The sequence below is a fragment of the Camelina sativa genome, chromosome 20 (genome assembly GCF_030686135.1).
Source record: "Camelina sativa cultivar CO46 ecotype springtype chromosome 20, ASM3068613v1".
Taxonomy (NCBI): domain Eukaryota; kingdom Viridiplantae; phylum Streptophyta; class Magnoliopsida; order Brassicales; family Brassicaceae; genus Camelina; species Camelina sativa.
In genome coordinates, this window is record NC_141899.1 from 12,005,388 (window position 1) to 12,018,885 (window position 13,498).

The window sequence follows — 13,498 nt, forward strand, 5'->3', positions numbered from 1 at the left end:
AGAAAACAAAGCTTTTGGTGTTTAAGTGTTTGAGAGCAAAAATGAGAGAACAAAACACGAAAATGAGGTCGATTGCTCTCTATTTATAGACGAGATTTCTCTTCTTCTTCCCTTAGTGCTCTTCGACAATTGGCTAGCACATGCCTTGCATGTTGAGTGTGATTAATACCCCCCAATCGTTAATCGCCATTTCTTCTACTAACTCCACTCTATTAGTGCACGTAACTCATTCTATTAGAGCATGTCACTTAATTGTGCTTAACCTTAGCCCTTCGCCAATAGAATTCCGACATCTTCATTAATCTCCTTGATTAAGCTAATCCTCCACTATCTCCCTTAATCTCCTTGAATTTTTAATTTCCTCCACTAACTTCTCCTTAATTAAATTAATCCTCAACTTTCCTCAATTCTTATTGGTCGAAATTTTAAGGAAACAATTATTTTCCCAAAAATATTTGATCTTTCGTCCGATGCACTCGACAGCTCTCGGCATTTCCCGGTCTCGTTCGGATGCTTCCTTCGGTTACTATCGGTCTCGCTCGGCAGCACGTCTCGGATACCTCGACAATTTTTCTCGGGTACTCGGCAACTTCCTCGAGCTCTCGACAATTTTCTCGGGTACTCGGCAACTTCTTCGAGCTCTCGACAATTTTCTCGGGTACTCGGCAACTTCCTCGAGCTCTCGACAATTTTCTCGGGTACTCGGCAACTTCCTCGAGCTCTCGACAATTTCCTCAAGTACTCGGCAACTTCCTTTGGTCGTTCTCCTTTATTTTTCTTCTTCTTTTATTTTAGGTCTTTTCCGGACCATTTCCTTGATCTTTTATTTTGAGATTTCTACTCTTGGTGAGGGTCATCACATTCTCCCCCCTTATAAGAATTCGTCCCTGAATTCTCACGCCTTCTCCTTCTTTTCGGGTGATGTCGATACTCTTTGACATAGGTGTTGTTGCCCTGTGATTACTATCACGTCAAAACCTTTACCGAATTCCTACTTTCCTTGGTTCTTTCGTCTCTATAGTCTCCCTTCATACTTATAACACCGTTTGCTGATACCTCTTGGAAAGCTTCTTCATCTCCAGCATTCACTTAGCTCCTTATACTATTTATGTTCACCAATCGCTGAGGCTTTTGCCTTGTTGCATCATGACTTGTCCACTACTTCAACTTCTTTGATTTAATGCTTCTCTTTCTTCAGCTTGTTCCTGACTCTTTTCTTTGACTTACATCCTTGGTCACTCCACTGTCTCGATGTGTTCACCATCACCATACAATTTCATACTCTCCTCATCTGTTAATCACCATACTTTGCTGATCCAGCTTCTCCGACTCCTCTAACCATCTCACTTCTTTCTAATTTCTTTGACTCCTTTAGCTTTGCACTCCTTTGAATTTTAACATCTCTGATGCCTTTAGCTTCACGCTCCTTTGGGTTTTGAACTTTTCCGGTTTCTTCCTTGGTCGATTTCTTGGTTCGCCCGTCTCCTTCTAACTCCGTTATGTATGAGTTTTGGTTTGATAACCTTACCCACTTCTCGCCTCTTAACATAGAAATGCTTCTTCTTTTGCCGCCTATTATTTTCTTGCACCCTATTTGTTTATCCTTCGATAATTTCGTCATCTACACATTATCTCCTTGCACCCTCTTTGTCTTAACTCTTGAGCCACGCACTATTTTTCTCACCGCCTTGGTCATAACCGTTTCGACCTTCTCAAACTCGTTTGCCTCTTTCGTTTAATTTGCACCAACACTTTTATTCTTTCGATTTCTTTCGAATTTGTTTCATCTTCCTCCATTTATTTTCTCTTCTCCTTCTTTTACTTTCAATTTGAACTAACTATTCTGCCTTGGCTGAACTCTCTCTTGAACTCCCTTGGACGTCTTCTCTTTTGTCTGATCGCGCTTTGTGGTGACTTACGTGAATCCTCATCGATTGCGTACAAGTTAATTATGCAAATAGTTAACTACGCATCCTATAAAACTCAAGCAACAATCAAAGCAAGTAATTCAAACGAGCAAAGATTAGCAATAAGTTAAATAGCAACAAACAACACAAACACGGCTTAAAGAACGCAAAGTACTTTTACACAAGTCACAAAGGTTCTACACCACTTAGCCGATACTCTTAAGGGTTTTTGGATCCTAGACAAACACAACAAGGTTAGGTCTAGAGACAACAAATAGAATACTATCCAACCCTTACATATAACCCCAAAAAGAATTTCCCTTACTCCCCAAAGTCCTACTGGTTCCTGAGTCTAGTACACGCTTCACACGTGCACACGTGCTCTTCAACTGGCTCATCAGGTGGCGGTTCAGCGGGAGACTCGGTTGAGGTAGAGGCAGCAGCCATCGAGGTTCCAGCTTGGTTCGTCGGGTTTACTTCAACTCTCTCGATTCAACCTATCGGGTTCACTCCCGTCTCCTCGAATTGATTGGTTGGGTTCAATCTCTCACGCACAATCCGATACGGACAACTATGGATATAGTGTCCTCTTCCACCACACATGGTACACACAACCCACTCAGGGTCCGGAAAATGCTGAGGTCTTGTCCTCCAGCAATGATTGTTCGGATGTCCCGGTTCTGCACACGCCTCACATCGCCTCCAGTATCTCATGCGGTCAGGGTTTGGGCAGCGATAGGCAAAGTGCCCTCGCATTCCGCACCATTCACAATCCTTGTTCGTCGGGTCACACATGCATCTCAACGACGTCCTCCAGCAATGCCTTGTCCAATGTCCAATGCCTTCGCATATCTCGCAGTAAGGTATGTTTCGCATATGGACTTGGTTCGGGTAGATCACCCTCTTCCGGGCAGTAGCTCTCACCCTCAGCCGGCCTCTCGGTTGAAAGGTCACGGAACACACCTCTAACTCCCCTTTCGCCTGTAACTCTTGGTAGTACTCTCTCGATCTCTTCAAATTCGAACTACTTTCTCCCTTTTCAAGTCTTGATTGTTCTTGGTATTGTCTCCTTATCTCATACATCTTAGCGAGCCTTTCCAAATCTGGGTCTATTGGTTCTTCTTCTTGCTTCGGCAACACCATCCTCAATGGTACGGCTCTAATGGGACTATTGTGCCTCGGCACAATCTGGTTCGGCTCCGCTTGATCTGGTACAAATTGGTCTGGCATTAGGAGATCCGGTTCCCCTCGGTCTCTCGCAACTTGACTTGGTTCTCCTCGTTCTCTCGCGGCTTGGCTCGAACTAGCCCTTAATCTCGCATTCTCCCTCGACTTCGCACTAGTCTCCGTCTCTCGGTCTTGGTCTCTCGGCATCGGTTCTTGGTCACCCCTAGGCGCCACTACGAAAGTCAGAATCCCCTCATCATCACTCGACACAAGGTCGATCACCTCCACTTCTCTGGTCGGTCCCTCAGTCTTAGTATCTCCATCGGTTGGATTCTCTTCTCTTCCAGTTTCCGGTACAAAGACTTCACCATCGCCCTCGTTCGCTCTCTCCGGTGAGCGCATCTCGTTTAGTATCAGGAGAATCTGTGCAACCGTCTCTGGTCGTTCCTCCGCAGGTCGCTCTCCACTAGGGCCTCCAGCCTTGGGCACAACTCCCGCACCACTAGCGTTGCCTCCTTTTTCCGGTACGTACACGTCCGTCAAGAAATCTAGGATTTTTTCCACTGCCTCCGGGTACTCCCTCATATAGTTCTCGGGACTGATATCGTCTCCCTGATCCTCCACCAGATTTAACAGTAATTTCTGTAGCCTATCGGCTAGCTCCACCTCCGCCTCTCCATGGTCTCCGATCGGAATAGTTTCAAACTTTCCTTGCGCGTCCATTCGAACTTGAAGACGGCTCGGCTCTCCAATCTCCAACACTATGGTCTGGTCACCTTGATCAGTTTCCACCTCCTATGTTTCCTCTAAACACTCGGACGGATCGGTCTCGATAGACCAGTTGGTGTCGTCAGCGTCGAACACCCCGTCCTCATCCCAATCATTCGATTCTGATTTCGTCGACAAATACCCATTGTGATGCCCATAATCCTCTTGTCTCGGCCCCTCACTCCCTGAACCGTCTCCGCAACCTGAATCACCTGAAGACATCTAAAACCCACAAGAAACAAGGTCAGATGCTTAGTTCATTCTAAGGTTCCACTTAGACTAGACAAGCAAACGACCGGATAAAAGTTTTGTGTTTTTGCGACACATTTACTCGATAAAACCTTGAAATGCACAAGTGCTCGCGGGTTCGAAAACAACGCTCTGATACCACCGTTGTAACGCCCCCGAACCGTCCTATGACCACGAAGGCCGTCGGACAGCCACGAGACGCTACGATGCGGAACTGTACCAAGGTGATCCGGTCGAGAGACGGAAGCTGCAGACTTCCCGACCAGTCCTCCCTGGCACAATCCTACCCGCAACCGAGGTTACTTAGGCTTTGCAACCCTCACGGCCTGGTGCGTTGTGTTAGCCCGGACAAGGCCGAGTATCTTTTGCAACCGAATATATTACTTTAACAAAATATTACTTTGTAAATAAGTTATTAAAGCAATACATAAAGATAGTCGGAAAACTTTACACTTATTCGTTTAAGAAATATAGGGTTTGACAAGAAACACAAGAAAACCCTATCCGGTACCCTAACGTTTGCTCCGGCACTAGACTCACTTAGGCATCCCTACAAGACCACAACAAATAAAACATGAGTAATCTAAGATTACTCAGTGAGCCTGGGTACCCCATTATCCTAAACGGGATTCTACTTTCCCCAACTCAACTACCCCGTCCACAAGAAAACAAGCAAGTAAACAAACTTGACAAGTTATCAGAGTTACACAACGAAAACATTTGCGGAAGCAATTTAAACCACACACAAGCGAGAGAGGTTAGATCCATACGACTCAACTCGATGATCTAGACTCGTTATAAATCTTACAAGACGACTAAAGAATACTTTAGACTCTTGACCCATATGCGACTCGCAGGACATTCTAGAGTAAAACAAGGGACACTCGAATTACCTAGACTCCTTCGCCTACCAAACAAGCAAAGACATCTAGAATACTACAAGGATCTTGGAATACTCTAGACTCTTTTCACCTAAGGGCCCTCGATTATCTGTTCCGTTCCATACCATCCCCCATGCCGAGACCACAAAGGTCACCAGCACTGTGCCCGCAACTTAGCTACATCGTCATGTAGCGGTCACGCTAGTAGCTAGCTAGCCGTGACAGTGTCCCCACGTGAGTGGCCGTCGGGAACTCACGCGTGACAACCGCTTTTGGAACAGAATAATCGACACTACACTAGCGAAGACTCAAGAAACATATTCAAGAGACTTCGCTAACACACCTCCCACAACTCAAGCAAGAAAATCGAGCAACAACAAGCAAGAAACTTGAAGCAAGAGTACATGCAACAAATCAACAAGTAACGAGAATAGAAATTCAAGGAACTTATGATTAAACTCCATGCATGCAACTTATATCCTCAACTTAAGCAATTCATGCAACAAGTTTATTTACGCATGCAACCAATTTGATTTACCCTTTTAAATCCTTAGGTCCAATTTACGCATGTAGGTCCATTCGCTTTAACCACTTAAATCTCTTAAGGCCAAATTATGCATGTACCCCAACCGTTTTAACCGTTTAGGTCTCTTAAGTCCAAATTATGCATGCAACCCCTTTTTAACCAATATTATGCCTTAGAATGCACAATGCTTTACTCGTTAAGTCATGTATGTACCCAATTATAAGCAAGGCCTATTACTTTCAAATTCCTCCAGGTTTGATCATGCATGCAACAAACTTTAACCGCAACATCATGCAGCGACTCTACATGCTTACCACAGACTCACCTCTTTCGCAACCGGCGATGATACTCGGACTTCACCGCACCACTTGATCAGACAAACCGCTCCTCCTTCGCGTCGAACAGCTTCTCGCTTCGTCCGCTTTGATCCGCAACCAACTTTTTCTCTCGGCTTCACCCTACCGCAAACCGAGTTTCACTCTCGATCTTCCTTGATCACAAGATACGTCTTGCTCTTGGTCTTTCTTCGACACAATTACCGGCCTTTTTCTTGATCACAAACTCCGTCTTTGTCGATGAGCTTCTCGACACTATCACCGTATTTTCTTGGTGATCTCTTCGACACGAACTCCGGTTCTTCGTCGATGATTTCTCGACAAAGTCTCCTTTTCTTCAATCGCTTTGACAAAATACTGTCTTTTATTAGCTCCCTCTCGACGCAAGTGACTTCTCCTCTCGATCTCTCTTTCGATCTTTCTCGACAAACTCTCTCTCTCTCTCTCTCTCGACTTTGAGAGAAAACAAAGGTTTTGGTGTTTAAGTGTTTGAGAGCAAAAATGAGAGAATAAAACACGAATATGAGGTCGATTGCTCTCTATTTATAGACGAGATTTCTCTTCTTCTTCCCTTAGTGCTCTTCGACAAGTGGCTAGCTCATGCCTTGCATGTTGAATGTGATTAACACCCCCCAATCGTTAATCGCCATTTCTTCCACTAACTCCACTCTTTTAGTGCATGTAACTCATTCTATTAGAGCATGTCACTTAATTGTGCTTAACCTTAGCCCTTCGCCAATAGAATTTCGCCATCTTCATTAATCTCCTTGATTAAGCTAATCCTCCACTATCTCCCTTAATCTCCTTGAATTTTTAATTTCCTCCACTAACTTCTCCTTAATTAAATTAATCCTCCACTTTCCTCAATTCTTATTGGTCGAAATTTTAAGGAAACAATAATTTTCCCAAAAATATTTGATCCTTCGTCCGATGCACTCGACAGCTCTCGGCATTTCCCGGTCTCGTTCGGACACTTCCTTCGGTTACTATCGGTCTCGCTCGGCAGCATGTCTCGGATACCTCGACTATGCATCTCGGATGCCTCGACAATTTTTCTCGGGTACTCGGCAACTTCCTCGAGCTCTCTACAATTTTCTCGGGTACTCGGCAATTTCCTCGAGCTCTCGACAATTTTCTCGGGTACTCCGCAACTTCCTCGAGCTCTCGACAATTTCCTCGGGTACTGGGCAACTTCCTTTGGTCGTTCTCCTTTATTTTTCTTCTTCTTTTATTTTAGGTCTTTTCCGGACCATTTCCTTGATCTTTTATTTTGAGATTTCTACTCTTGGTGAGGGTCATTACATAGTCCCTGTGTCGAGTACTTCTTCTGTAGTCTCATCAAGCTCATGGTCGTCTAAATAATCATCATAAACAGGTGCATCACTGGTTAACAGGCCGCAACATTGGAGAGTGGGACAACTCGCTTGATGATGACCTTGTTCCCCACACTTAAAACACTTAGAAGCCGATGTTCGCGTTTGTCCTGACATCCCACTATTCTCGTGAAAATCGTTTTGTCGCACAGGTTCACTAGTTTTGATTGCCCCTATTTCAATGGAAGAACCCAAACGTACACGAGATGAGTTCCAAGAAGATGGTTGCCCTCGAGCCTACTGCTCAATTAATAAAGCACGCTGATGTGCTTCTGAAACCGTCATGGGATTAAACTGTAATAGAGTGTTCTGAATTTGTAAACGAAGACCGCCAATAAAACGCGACACTCTCTGCTCTTCATTCTCTGTTAATGAATTTCTGGCCATTAAAGAAAAAAATTCTGATGCATACTCATCAACGGACTTTGAACCTTGTCTCAAATTATGAAGTTGTGTGTACAAGGTGCATGTGTAATTATAAGGCAAAAAGGCCTTTCTCATCAGCTTTTTCAGCTTTTCCCACGAAGCTATATGATCTTTTCCTGCCCTTGCACGTGATTCCTTAGTTTGCTGCCACCACGCCAATGCTCTTCCTCGGAACCGTGTCGCCACAAGAGATACACACATCTTATCAGGAACTTCTTTGAACGCCAGCAATTCTTCCGTTGTGTTAAGCCAATCGAGAAACTCATCTGGCTGTAACCCTCGAGTAAATTCAGGTATCTCAAGCCCGAAACCTGATTCCCACCTCCTATCTTCAAAATGTCGAGCTGCGATGATGTCACGATGTTGATTTCTTCGATCTGGTAAGTCACCAAGTGGTGCAAAAGGGTTATCTTCAACCTCCTCCTCGTCGTCATCCTCATCGAAAACTGGCTCTTCTTGTCTCCGCACATCCTCGTCTTGGAAGATAGCTCTTACTGCAGATTCAATAGTAGTTCGCATGGTATCTCGAAAATTCTTTTGCATCTCAGCCATCATCTTCCAGAATTCATCGTTGTGTTCATCGAGCTGGGTTTGAAGATTTTTCTTTGGAGGCATGATTAGGATATTTGTCTCTGATACCAACTAATGCAGTGTGATAGTACGACACGAACTCCGGAGATCAATGGATTCTCGAAGAACAAGTGGCAGCTTTGAGTCTATTATCTTTGTATCATTGGATCAAAGAATAAGAGAATTCAAAGACTTGGAACAAGAATTCAAAGATATATATACACTGATTGTAAGAGATTTACGTTAAATCAAGTAGAAGGACACATTATTATTCTTCATTTGGATAATAGCAAGTAGAAGGGGTAAACAATCTAGGAATCAATGATCTTCTTCTACGTCACATAGAAAACCTGGAAATAGTAGAAGCTAGCTCAAGAATCTAGCATTTTTTGTCGCATACACGACAATTATTGAAAACAGGGAAAACAACACATAGTTCGTTGGTATGCTTGTTAGGCAGTTTCAACTGCATTGGATGAGCCCTTGGTACATAACTCAGAACATGCCTTGGTGCAATGTATAATTGCTCCATTCACAATTTCACTTGCATCTCATTTACGGAAACAATATTAATTAGAGTTAATTGATTTTTCACTTGCTCCAAAAATCTAATAATTAAAAAATAATAATAGTAACAACCCAACTTGCAGTATTGGTTGACATCACCACCTTAAATAAAATAAAATAAAATAAATCTTGTAACTTGCATCAAAATCTTGGTCCAGCATAATTTAATGAAACAACAACAAAAAAAAATGTGAAATTAAATTACGTGGATCCAGAGGACGACATGGCGCCTGAACAATTTTGCATCCACAAAGTTTTGCACAAGTTTCCCTAGAAGCTCCAGAAAGACGGCATACATTGTAACAGTTTCTAGAAGTCATGTTCGGGCAACAACTCTTTGCTTCGATTTGAATCTGTGCCATGACAAGACTCATTACGAGCACACCTAGAATCAAACTTTTGCATTCCATCTTTCGATTGATCAGTTGTTTGATTGCAAAATGTATATGTGGAGAGTTATAAGCTTGTATTGATGAAATGGTGATGAAACAAAGCTCGCTTTTATACTAGTTGGGTCTACGACTGGCAACCAGAAACTTCGTATGATATGTTTATCCCATGCTCTCTATAGAGTCTTTCTGTACTTGCTGCGTGGACCAACCTTATCTTAATGGCATTATGGCAATCTGATTCAGACAGGATAAATTTAAATCATCTTCTTCTTTTTCGTTATGGTTAACTTAGTATTCGAATTAGGATACCTAATATTCACTATTTGGTATTGGTTCTGCTGGTTATATATTGTATATATTCGTGCTAACCGTGTAATTATTAAGCACGTTCTTATAATTTGGAGTGAGACAAAACTCCAAATACAGTAGTTTGTTAAAACGTGTTCTGTTTTTTTTTTGTTAACCAATTTTTTTTTTTTTTTTTTGTATTGGAGTTTTGAATTATATGTTGGGACCAAATAAACACTTGGTGCCTAATAATTTGAGTGGTGTGCTAAAATATTTGAAACTTATGTCATCCATCCGACTTAGTGTGTTAGAGTTAATTAACTGATAATTCTAGAGTACTAAATATTTAATAGCTTTCGTGATCGATAAAAATTAAATGTTCACTGAAATTATAAAATTCAGTTCAACCAGAAAAATAATATATCTATGTATCCTCTATATGTATTTCGGGTTTACAGTAAAAAGAATAGATTGTTTGTCGTGGGCAATAAATCGGTGTTTTATTTTTGTTTGTTTTTCGCGGGACCATGATGAATGCTTGTGGGCATGATTTGTTTATTTTCTCTGAATAAAAAAAGGATTTTTGTTGAAATATAGATTGGTTTGTACATGCCCATTGGAAATTACGTATAGCACATTGAATCTTCATTTAAGAATGTGGACTGGTTTACTAAGTATGGATATGGGTTTCAGAAAAATATTTCTGCATATTTGGCTGTTGGAATAGTTCATATCACTTTAAGTGTGAGTTTTGTCAACAGAAAATTTGTTATATATATAGATATGATTTTGCATTGGCACAATATACTAAGTTGCATAACCAAAAAATATTATATTTTGATTTTCCTTTACGACGAAAGCCTTTTAAATTTTAAAGTGTTCGAATGCAAGAAAATATTTTATCATCCATTCGCAGTGTTATACAGATAAATATTTCGGGTTTACTAGCCCTGGGCATATTACCCGGATCCGAAACCCGAACCTGAACCCAACCCGAAGTGGATGGTTCAGTTCGGGTTCGGATATTGTATAAAACCCGATCGGGTTCAATACTTCTAAGGTTCTGATATCCGATCAGGTTCGAGTATTACCCGATCGGGTTCGGGTACTACCCGAACCCGAATGCCCACCCGAACTAACCCGAATTAAATGTAAAAATATGTATTTCAGGGGATTTGAACCCACAACCTTGAACATTTACGGGTATATCATTAACCATTTTGCCACTTCAGTTTCTCTGTCTCAAAAAGAAATGTTAAATATTTATATATATACAAATTTTCTAAAATTTATAAAGAAATAAAAATTAGTTTTTTTTTTCTTTGTTCATGGTTCGATTGAGTTTGGGTATACCCGAATAACCCGAACCCGAACAGGTATTACCCGAACCCAAACCCGAAAGTATAGAAAACCCGAACGGGTTCTATATGTCTAAACCCGAAAACCCGAAAACCCGAAAACCCGAACCCGAATGCCCAGGGCTAGGGTTTACTATAAAAATAATAGATCATTGAACGCGGCAATATATCGGTGTTTACTCTTTGTATGTAAGTGCTTCCTTTGGGTAAGTCTCTTTACTAAATGCCGAAGAACATTTTCGAAATTGCTAACAAGAGATATATCCGTAAACACCAAGCAGTTTAGTGTCCAGCTCCGGAAGGAGGAATTATGTCTGATGAAGTTGGGCCATCATTTGATCCCAAAAAATGTGCATCTTTAATTTGGGACTGCGAGGTTGCAATCTTCTCTTGCTCCGTCTGATACTTTTCTTCGCTCTCAAAAAACTTTTGCTTGTAAGATTAACTTGAAGAACTTGCTCCAAGAAGTTATTGGGTTACTACTCTAACAATCATGACTAAAAGTTTTCCATTACTTCAACCTATCGATTGCATGCTGAATGGTTCATACAATGAATTATAGAATTTGAAATTTGTAAGTCTTAACTGTTTTGCTAAGTTTGCATTGGATGTTGTCAAGATATGAAACTTTTGTAATAATAACCGTTTTTTCTCTCTCGCCAGGCGATTACCCAAAGCCACCGGGGCGCCAGGCTAAAATGCCACAAACTGAAAAAAATTAATCTGGCATGCCAGTTTTTAATCTGAATGCCATAAAAATTGTGAGATTACAAAATTACCCTTAATGAAATTAAAGACGAAAAGTACAACTAGAGGAGAATAATACAACTAGAACAACTGAGAGAAAAATGGACAACTGGTACAATAGAACAACTAAGACAATTGGTACAACTGAGATATAATATTATAACGAGTACAACTGATAAAGAATACAACAACTAGTACAACTAATATATAACAGTACAACTAGTACAAATGATATATACAACGGGCGTACAACTGATAAAGAATAGTAAAACTAGTACAACTAATATATAAAAGTACAACTAGTACAAATGTTATATACAACGGGTACAACTGTAATCAAAACCACTTATAATTCTAAACCCTAGCGCCGCCGCCGTCGCCGATTCTGCACCATCAACCTCCCATTACTTCTCGCCATCGCTTCTCTGCCGTCGACCCCAGATTTTAATCTCTCCACGGTTTCCTCCGGCGTCGTCTGTTTACATCTCCGATGGCAAAGAAATGAATCTTTATCGGATTTGAAGCCAACATAGATACATCGGTTCCCTTTGCGCAGATTCAACACCATCAACGAGATCTCTAACAGTTTTCTTCACTCTTTTGTCTGATTCTATATCCATCTCTTCCTCTCGATTTCGTCAGTTTTTTTTTCTAGATCTGAGATTTTGTCTCACGTTATCAACGAAGGGATACAATATTAGGGATGATGTTAGATGGGTTTTTGGTCTTTTCAATAAATTTTAATTAAAAAGAAAATAAAAAATAATTAAAAAATATTACTATGGCATTCTAGCATTTTTCTTTCGAGAATATGGCATTCTGGACATTGTTCCAAGCCACCGTTCCCAACCAAACTCTTCGTCTTCATCGTTCCCGGCCGATGTCGGCTTCTCTGGCGTCGGTCGGATCTCTTTCCTTACTTTAGTTTACTTCTGTAGATAATCAATAACATCGGCATATGATTTCCCAGGTAATTTGTTCGATTATTGTTGTTCTCTCTTTTCAAGGGAGTTTCTTTCCGACCACAATCTGGCATCGGTTTCGGAACAGTGGTGGTGTCTTTCCGCTGGGGTTTTGTCCAGGCGGCCTATGTTTTCTCAATATTGAATATATTTGTCTCCAACATCGTCGTGTTCATGACTATGATGTTAATTTTTTCAAATTGAGAAAAGAATTTCAAACCCAGATTTGGGATCCAGGAAGTCCTATTTACAGATTTTGAAAGGGTGGAATACGACTCCGGACGGATCATATATACGGAACCCACTTTCTGTTTGTTTTGGCGATTGTGATCACAGTTCTTCATTTCATGACTACAACAACAATTTCATGTATTGCTGGTGATATTTTCTTCTTCTCTCTGTTTGTTTCTTTTGGTATTAGGGATATATTGTTGGGCTTCGATATCTATACTATTAATTGGGGAGTACACTTAAAGAATAAAAAAAAGTAAAAAAACATAACATATATCCATGTTGCCAAACAGACCTATTTGCCTAAATAATAATAAAATTTTAAATCTCCCCAAAACAGTTGTAACAACTATTAATGAAATAAATGATTAATTTTTTATAATTGGTTATAGATTTCGTATCTATTTTTGATATGCGTATAAAGCATAAATAATTAATTTCGAATATATTAAATTTTCCAAATATTTTTCTAAATTAAATATTAAACATGTATTTAAATATTAAACATGTATTAAATATTAAACATGTATAGTTTTCTAAATCAAATTAAAGCCAACAAGATTACAAAATGAAATTTAAAATATTATAATAAAAATGAAATTGTTTATATTAATGATTCCTTGAATTTATATATTTATTAAAATTTTATAAAATAATAAGAGATTTCGGCAATTAATAGCATACCAAAAATGTAACTTATTATTTAACAAGATTTCTATAAAAATGAATCTAATTAATTTTTAATAGCATT

At 40.3% G+C, this 13,498-nt stretch overlaps 1 protein-coding gene across 2 annotated transcripts in view; it reads right to left on the reverse strand.

Moving 5' to 3' along the window:
- Window positions 1–9,261, reverse strand: part of LOC104770619 (thionin-like) — a 47,382-nt gene extending 38,121 nt beyond the window's left edge. The window contains exon 1 of one of the 2 annotated variants that reach the window (XR_015592509.1): window positions 9,155–9,261. Coding sequence is in view for 1 of the 2 variants with exons in the window: in XM_087504416.1 (XP_087360542.1) it covers window positions 9,155–9,174 (20 nt within the window). In the remaining variant the exon portion in view is untranslated. The remainder of the gene's footprint in view (window positions 1–9,154) is intronic. The other variant, XM_087504416.1, reaches the window with a different exon arrangement.
- Between the last annotated feature and the right edge of the window lie 4,237 nt (window positions 9,262–13,498).